This window comes from Ylistrum balloti, unplaced genomic scaffold (assembly GCF_031769215.1).
Source record: "Ylistrum balloti isolate Yb309-2 unplaced genomic scaffold, AGI_CSIRO_Ybal_v1 Utg370072, whole genome shotgun sequence".
NCBI lineage: Eukaryota > Metazoa > Mollusca > Bivalvia > Pectinida > Pectinidae > Ylistrum > Ylistrum balloti.
Genome location: NW_026782113.1, coordinates 123,555 through 133,461, shown reverse-complemented (window position 1 = coordinate 133,461; position 9,907 = coordinate 123,555). Strand labels below are relative to the sequence as shown.

The 9,907-nt window shown below is 36.7% G+C and overlaps 1 protein-coding gene across 2 annotated transcripts in view; it reads left to right on the top strand.

Annotated features, from left to right (window-relative positions):
• Positions 1-4,226: 4,226 nt before the first annotated feature.
• The window catches only part of LOC132549645 (uncharacterized), a 50,338-nt gene continuing 44,657 nt past the window's right edge, over positions 4,227-9,907 (top strand). For both annotated transcript variants that reach the window (XM_060213598.1, XM_060213597.1), the window contains exon 1: positions 4,227-4,316. In XM_060213598.1, coding sequence (XP_060069581.1) covers positions 4,227-4,316 — 90 coding nt within the window. The remainder of the gene's footprint in view (positions 4,317-9,907) is intronic.

The window sequence follows — 9,907 nt, the reverse complement described above, 5'->3', positions numbered from 1 at the left end:
TGACACCTGTTGATACAGGAGTGTTGGCATCTTTTAATGTTGGTTTGTACACACCTGTTGATGTAGGGATGTTGACACCTGTTGATGTAGGGATGTCGACACCTGTTGATGTAGGGATGTTGACACCTGTTGATGTAGGAATATTGACACCTGTTGATGTAGGGATGTCGACACCAGTTGATGTAGAGATGTTGACACCTGTTGATGTAGGGATGTTGACACCTGTTGATGTAGGAATATTGACACACTGTTGATGTATATGCTTACACACCTGTATATGTAGTTGATGTAGGGATGTTGACACCTGTTGATGTAGGGATGTTGACACCTGTTGATATAGGTGTGCTTACACATTTATGGTTTGATGTGTTGACACCTGTTGATATATGTTGGTTTGTACACACCTGTTGATGTAGGGATATCGACACCTGTTGATGTAGGGATGTTGACACCTGTTGATGTAGGGATGTCGACACCTGTTGATGAAGGGATGTCGACACCTGTTGATGTAGGGATATCGACACCTGTTGATGTAGGGATGTTGACACCTGTTGATGTAGGGATGTTGACACCTGTTGATGTAGGGATGTTGACACTTGTTGATGTAGGGATGTTGACACCTGTTGATGTAGGAATATTGACACCTGGTGATGTAGGAATGTTGACACCTGTTGATACAGGAGTGTTGGCATCTTTTAATGTTGGTTTGTACACACCTGTTGATGTAGGGATGTTGACACCTGTTGATGTAGGGATGTCGACACCTGTTGATGTAGGGATGTCGACACCTGTTGATGTAGGGATGTCGACACCTGTTGATGTAGGGATGTTGACACCTGTTGATGTAGGGATGTTGACACCTGTTGATATAGGTGTGCTTACACATTTTGATATATGAGTGTTTCGACACCTGTTGATGTAGGGATGTTGACACCTGTTGATGTAGGGATGTTGACACCTGTTGATGTAGGGATGTCGACACCTGTTGATGTAGGGGTGTCGACACCGTTTGATGTAGGGATGTCTACACCTGTTGATGTAGGGATGTCGACACCAGTTGATGTAGGGATGTTGACACTTGTTGATGTAGGGATGTTGACACCTGTTGATGTAGGAATATTGACACCTGTTGATGTAGGAATGTTGACACCTGTTGATACAGGAGTGTTGGTATCTTTTAATGTTGGTTTGTACACACCTGTTGATGTAGGGATGTTGACACCTGTTGATGTAGGGATGTCGACACCTGTTGATGTAGGGATGTCGACACCTGTTGATGTAGGGATGTCGACACCTGTTGATGTAGGGATGTTGACACCTGTTGATGTAGGGATGTTGACACCTGTTGATGTAGGGATGTTGGCAGAGTTGAAGTATATGTGAAGAGTCCTGTTGATGTAAATATTGTGAAACCTGGTGAGGTAGCTGTGCTGACACATGTTTGTGTTGACACCTATTGATGAAATCGTGTTGACATCTGTTGCATTAAGTGTGTTGTGGCATGTTTGCATGAAAACGTGTTTGTGTAAGTGCAAAACAAAAAGATATTTATTGCGGTATATATGTGAACACCTGCTGATGTGAGTGTGTTGACACCTGTTGATGTGAGTGTGTTGACACCTGTTGATATAGGTGTGGTTACACCTGCTTATGTGTACTGACACGTGTGTGTATTTGTGTAATATGTGTTGACACGTGTTGGTATAGATGTGTTGACACACATTGACGTAAGTGAGTTAACACCTGTTGATACAGGTATGTTGACACCTGTTGATATAGGTATGTTGACACCTGTTGATATAGGTGTGCTTACACATTTTGATATATGAGTGTGTTGACACCTGTTGATATAGGTATGTTGACACCTGTTGATATAGGTGTGCTTACACATTTTGATATATGAGTGTGTTGACACCTGTTGCCACATGTTTGTGTGAATACTTCAAAATAAATTGAACTTTAGACCGAACACCCTCAGATCTTTCAAGCTGAAAATTATTTGTCACACACACATCCTCAAGGGTTTAAGTATGTTATGCGGAAAGCAATTTCGATTGCGTACCGTAAACTTCCTAATCCCCAGACATTTACGTTTTGTAACAAAACTCTGATGATTGGTTTCGATCTAGTGAGTTCAAGCACAACGTTAAATCTTATTACAGATTTATCATTGATCTGTTGGGACACGCCTCTTTATCAGGGAAACATACATGATTTCCGAGGTGACTATTGAATTTAATCAATTATCATTAGAAAGCCATGTTGATTTGTAAATAGTCTTTTTTTCTGTTATGGTACATGGAATCTGTGATTTTCAGGGCTGTGCCGCCACGCAATATTCATGACAAAAATATCTTTTGGCTTTTGACGGATAGTGGTGAATATATATACGACATTACACATGCGATCACATCAATCACAGTCATTTTTTCGGCTCCAATTAATTTGATAACTACATGTCTTTCTCGAGATCGAGATAATTCCGCATCACATGTAAACATGAGTTCTTGTTCACTGCAAATCATGACTTATCAGTCGAGTCCGAGTTAACTTTGTAACATAGCAACATATTAACAGGAGTTCGAGATAAGAACTTCTTATCATAACAATATGTCCTAACAAAATCGAGATAACCCTACCGGGACACTATATCATCACAGTTTCAAGACACATCTGTATAATAGCAGCAAGTAAGTGCGTTTTCCAGACGAATTCGTATTACAACAACATGTAAATATGATTTCGAGAAAAATCCACATCATAACAACGTGTTAACACGATTTCGAGATGCACATCATATATTGTAGTTTTAGATACAGTCATCGAACTCCCTATCCGCATGGAAGCTATTCTGTTGCTCCATTCACGAGTGAATCACCACATATATATCAATATGCTTCGTGATGCGAATAAAACATGTTAAAAGTGAAAGTACGTTTTCATTACATAACGTTTTTACCTAATTATCAAGTGATGTATTCTACAGATACATGTGCATATGTGTGGGTGTTGTGCCTCGGTTACTACGATTTTCCTTATAGACCTCGTAAAGGAAAAATATCTAGGAGATTAAACCTAATATAGATAATTGACTCTCTGCTATCCACGTGTAATTTCATTATTGTAACACAAACGTTTTGTCAACGACATTTCTTTTCAGTATTTCTCCGGTACATCTCAGTTGATAAAATGTACTCACATAAAGTGAAACAAGGAAAATAAAAAAAAAAAAAACAAAATAAATGAAAATGAAAATAAAATAATTTCTTTATTGAGATCAGCTGATCAATCCTATGCTACTTGAATTGAATTAAACATATTTTATTGCAAAAATTATTACAACAGGATTAGGTACAAGTTATTACAACTTATGAAACACCCTTTCCCCAATATATAACAAAATATAGTTAGACAATGCAATAGCCATATGGCAACAAATACACTAACTACATATTTTAGGAGAGAGAGAGAGAGGATTGAGAGGGTAGTTTTGGCGGATGACGTCAAGTGAACCTATTATTAGATTTAATAAAGTTTTGGACATTCAAAAAAATTTTCGAGTTTGTTTCAAAAGAAAGATCATTATTACCATACAATATCAAATCTAAATCACAATGTATGGGTAAAGGTTAATCTTATTTTTAGCTTTTATCATATGTTAGTTATTGATGGTTCGCGTTTTGTCTGTATATATTATTTTAAGCTAACGTGAAGGTTTGACCTACATGTATATACATGCATTTTATGTAGTTTGTTAGTTTGTAGGTGAGTACTTTTATCAGTTGTATAAATGTATTAGTAACGTTACGCACAGTTAACTACACTCAAACAAGGCGTTTCCCATTTGGATGACATAGGTGGTAAGAGGCAAAACACTGCCACTTGGTTTGTCCAATACACGACCGCTTAAAAAACTCGTCATGTTATTGTTGGAACACCGTGGCAAAGGTACAGCACTTGTATACGGAATGAATAATGAATAGAAACACACGGGGGCGTCCGTTCGAATGGATTTTAACAATTTCGACATACTGTATCTATTAAATTGCAGTTAAGAATTCTCTATTATAAAACACTGATACAACGAGAGGAGACGATATCTTGTTAAAAGAAGGCACAAATGCGAACACTGCCTTAGCTCCGGTGCAACGTCTTTTTCAAACGGAAATCTTACTGTACGGAGTTTAATACCAGGTCAGGTGTGTGTACGTTGTGAGAACAGCAATATGGTGCTGGAATACGTTCTCTCATTATGGATGTTGTTTACAACAAGCCTAGAACTAGTAACGTTTGTCTTCAGGAGTCTTGTGACAAAAGTAAGTGTTTATATATTCAATACCTCAATATTTCGTTCACTGACAATCAGATAACGAGACATTATTAGGGTATATAGGAAACCATATGTGTCGAACCCATTCAGCTGGTATATTAGGTTGATATAACATTGTAAGGTAGTGAACATGAAGTGATGATAATATCTGTAGCCACATTCAAGTGTCAGTTTGTTTGTTTTTTTTTCATGTATATATGCAGTTTATTTGTGAATATAAGCAGTATTTTGTGTATAAGATTTCCGAGGATTTGGTAACGCGATATTTTTCATTTTGTGGAAGAATCATCTACATACAGCAAAATAAAACACACAATGACTGACATCGCTACAGGAATGTGACTAAATTTTTTTTCACTATTTATAAACTATGACGATTCATGACCTTAATTTTGATTAAATTGTATCTTTCCTGTTAAACTCACATACTTGATCATAAAAGATGATAAATCTCATTAGCATCAAATATATATATGTATGTCCTTCTGAATTTTCAGTGTGTAATGTCGAAAAATCGAGTTTATACATAATATCTTATGTATGAACCGGATTGTAAAGCTGACAATGCTTTGGGCAATAATTAGATAAACTTGTTTGAGGAATGCGAGTCACGTGTGTAATGGCTAGGTTTTATTCTTTTAGGAATACAGTGAATGTGTGCGATCGTTTGAACCTTCGAATATATATACCACATATTCAACTGAATGACTTGCACAATGTTTGATATATGCTTCACAAAAGCCATTGTTCAGGAGAATCTCGCCCTCCCAACGTTTTACACCACGTTTTACGAAACTAACAACGCTCGATTTACAGACGAATCACTGTTTTAGAGCTATAATTCTCTTTGGATACTTTAACAACACTATGCAGTGTTTGCTTTCTATTCACTAATAGTGTTCAAAAATTATGCAACCGAGGTTTGTTTTCAAATATTCTTTAAAGCAGGTTAGTGTTTTAATACTGTTCAACAGAGATTTGAAGAAAAGCAGACGTGAAATTATTTAAAAGGTGGCTAAGCACGATTGGTGATTAAATTTTATTCAAAAGAGGGTGATATTCAGCATTTGTTAGTCAAATTGTCATGTTTGCTGATTCCGTAGACGCTCAAACAATGTTAGACATTTATAAGTTGGAAAGTATTACATATCTAAGGTTTTTGTATAAATATAGTCATGGACACAAGTTGAAATTTCGTATACGAGCTGTCAGCACAAGGTAATATAATTATACAAGTTCATAAATCAGGCGACGATAAGCTATGTCAATATCATGATCGTCCATGTTTGGTGACTCGCCAAAACCACTAAAGACTTGATTCATCAAAGCCATAAAGACTAGCTGCTTTGTCATATATTTGATAACCGCTTGAGTGATAAAAGACACAATCGGACGAACGTCGATACAAAATTAAATAATCGGTATGATAAATTTAAAATGTATACGATGTCATTTAACACTGAATTGTTCCATACTGTTAGGCACTAACACCGATGACAAGCTGAATAACAGAAAAGCTTTGATCGAGGTCGAGGTAAAAAGATTTTTTGGGAAATGCAAGATTCAAAATAGGGTTGTTTTGATTTAAACACTTTTTTTTTTATTTTGTCAGATAAATGCAATGGAGATCGGGCACAAGTTTTCCAACTTAAATCAAGTCCTCTCCAAAAAATGCTTTACAACACATAAATATTCACACTAGATGACATAAATCTGTATATTAAATAAATGACTTTTTACAGGATTGTTGTGCCTGTATCTGTATCCCATAATCTCGTCATCTCTCGCGTATTCTCGTTATATTTGAACATAGTTGTACACACATTCCTGTTGAATGACCGCACCCAAAATCACACCCTCTGGTTATCCGACGACACAAGAAAGAGTTCACGTAAGCTTTCACAACATGATCACAAAATCGATTTCGTTCCATTTTCTCTCGCTGTTGCTTCTTCGACAATACTAATTTGTCAGAGGCCAGTCGAAGATAATGCAAACGTTTTTTTACATTTTTTTATTTGAATTCTAAATTTGAATTGACTCCAAGGTTCAAATCAATATTAATGTTGACTTCCCCTCCTGCGAAATTTTCGTCCTCTATGGCAGATGAGTTACATTTCCGCCTTTTTCGTTAGCCCTTAAACTCATTGTCTTTTCCACCGATTTCGGATTAGCTCATATATGTAACAGGTGGCTGTTGTTTGTATCTATTTGTGGCTGTTGTTTGTATCTATTTGTGGCTGTTGTTTGTATCTATTTGTGGTTGTTGTTTGGATCTGTATTGGAGTGTATCTCGTGTACTGCTTTTCTCTCTATATATATAAGCAGGATCTCACCAAGGATATACACTGTGAGTGACGTCATGACCACGGTTTTTCGACATCATTTGTCCAGATTACATTTGGGCTAAATATCACTACACTCATAGATAAACACGTGATGTGAACAAACCTTTCCCTACCATAATAGTGATAAAGATCCTGAAGTTAGTCATCCCTTAAGACCATTTCACTAGCAGGTGGAATTCAAATGCTCAGTCTGTGGACCTGCCTTGGTCGTAATATACCTCCACAACAAACATGGTTGAAGTTTACCCAACCTTACCCACTAGTGGTAAGACTTTTCCAGCATCAGATCTCTCGACATTGTAAAACTGCTGTCATTGAAATATTGTTTTAAATCGGTAAGATCTGCGACAAACATGTTTGGAGTAAAACTATTGATCTCCTTTAGTGTCTGTACAGTATTAGTGAACTCATTAATATCAGATTCGACTATGAATGCACGTACAAGGCTTTATTGAATCAAGCATCCAGCAGACACCGTCTCCCATTCGACCAAATATCAGTAAATATCAGCTTACATTAAACACTCCTGTCAGTTCAGATGGAACCGTGTGGAGGTCTCACTGTATGAATAGACATGAATACCTGCAGGAAACCCCGCGTAATACGCTAGGTTCTTCATATCTTTTCATGACCGGTCGAAGATTCGTACTGTGATCGTCCAGGTTGTAACACAGCGCTACGCGACCACCAGTAGATATGAAAACATTACGCACTCGTAATATCGACAACATCTGCTCTTTTACCAATGTCTTCGGTTCGATTATCTTTTGCCTTATGGTACATGACTATAACAAAATTTTACTGATTCGGATGCTGGTAGCGCTTTTGCTATAAATGTCATTTTATGAATGCACTGACCCTGTGTCTGTCTCTATTAAAAAACCTCTAAGGCAGCTGTTAAAACCACTAGTTGGTGATTGTTTTGGCCCACCTGTCAATGCCCCTACTTGTAACTTGTTTTGTCTTGTTTCCCAGCAGATCACAAACGCTTCTCCAATTTCTTCACACTGCTTACTATCGCCAATGTATGATCACTGGTTATTTGGTTTAAAGCGAAACCAAATCAAAATAACGAAAGCGACATAGATAAAGACCAAGGAAGTACAAAAAGCGGCGGGGGAGTACAGTGTGAATGTCGATCGAAGGACAAAATTTCAATTTTCTTTAAAGAATAAAAAAAAAATAATAATAACCACCCAATCCGACAAGAAAACAAACAAACAAAACAAAGAAATAAATAAAATAGAGAAATAGATAAAATATATGAATAAATAGATAAATAAGTAAGAGTTAGTCACTTAAATAACAAATGTAGTTAGGAGTGAGTGTGATATTAATCTCATTAATCATTTATTAATTAATTCTCAATTGACCAAAGTTTAAATTGTCGTGAAGAAAACAGAAAAATTGGAATCGGCTCATTTTGATTGGATAAACAGAAGCGATGGGCATATTGGTTAATCTATTGCCAATTACTTAGCCTGAAATTCTCATCTGTTTTTTCCTGTTGCAAATAAGTTGATTTCTTCCTCCCAGAAAACGGGTGATATTTTCTAACATGACACAAAATGAACCTGGCTGACTACAAAAATATCCGGAATAAATGACAGCACACAGTATTTTGGTTGTGATTGATAATTAGATAATAGAATGTTATTTAGTAGTTGTCGGTGATTGCTGTGTAAAGGGATACTACATTTAAATGGTAAAATTGCTTTATAAAATCGTCACGTATGAGAGAACATCGGACTTGCTAAAAATAACTTGTATAAATTGCTGACACACGTGGACGCGAGAAAATGTTCCGACATTCTAAATCTACACTCGTGACCGGGTACGAGATCACAGCATGACAACGTTGTCTGTTTTATCAATACTTTTATTTTTCTTTAAATTTTTCTACAAACGTATGTGTTGTTGTTTGTTGTTGTTGTTTGTTGTTGTTTGTTGTTGTTGTTTGTTGTTGTTGTTTGTTGTTGTTTGTTGTTGTTGTTTGTTGTTGTTGTTTGTTGTTGTTGTTGTTGTTGCTGTTTGTTGTTGTTGTTTGTTGTTGTTGTTGTTGTTGCTGTTTGTTGTTGTTGTTTGTTGTTGTTGTTTGTTGTTGTTGTTGTTCTTCTTCTTTTTTTGTTTTTATTAACATATTTGTATAGATTAAAATGATTGATAGGCCAATTAGAGCAGTATGATAATGACCTAATTTGAAATAAGTATTATTCCCAAACATCACTGAATAGTCCAAGAAGTAGGAAACAGCTTTACGAACAATTCAGTATAACCTATTATTATACCTGCATGCCTGGAGAAACAATCTTAACCTGAGGTATCTACTTTGCCAATCACACGTGACGTCACTACTTTATTCGTGATTGACCAGGTCATTTAGACAGCTTTATGCTTGAGATCGTTTCGTGGTCTTGGGGGACACAATCTTTCTGGCTTAAGTCTGTTATTTCACGTTTCCTTCTGTGTTTTTTAATGGTCATTTCACATTTTGATTTTTGTTCCGTTAAAGTCACGATGTATAGTTTTAAAATCGTCCTTTACTTGATTGCAATTACGACAGTGTAAATGTCATGTTATCTCACGCGTTCTTTGCAGACAGTCCTGTTAAATAGTTGTGATGTATAGGGGTAAATTCAACAGTTAGTTTTCCCCAGTGTATGTATCGACAGCTTTAGAAGTGGTTCGTTGTTTGTCTAATGCCTACCTGTCTGTTTGGTCAGTCCAATCATTGATTAATCTAATATTAAAACACTTTGTTATGTCTTTAATGCGATTTCTGATTCAATTGTAACAAAAATGCTCTCTTTTTCCATTTGTCTAATCCGTTCACTAGTGTAAAGGTCGGTATCATCTCAGGTCTCCTATATCTGTGATGCAGTTATGGATTTAATCAACTTTATCACAGTATATTAAATGAGATATTTAGTGCACGCAGACATTTTGCTGTTCTTTACGCTTCATCATCATCACGGAAACCATCACAACCACCACCATCATCATCATCATCATCATCATCATCATCATCATCATCATCATCATTATCATTATCATCACCATCATCACCACCACCAACATCACCGCCACCACCACCACCGCCACCACCACCACCACCACCAACGCCACCACCACCACCTCCACCACCATCACCATCACCACCATCACCACAACCACCATCACCACCACCATCCCACCATCAATACCACCACCATCATCACCACCACCACCA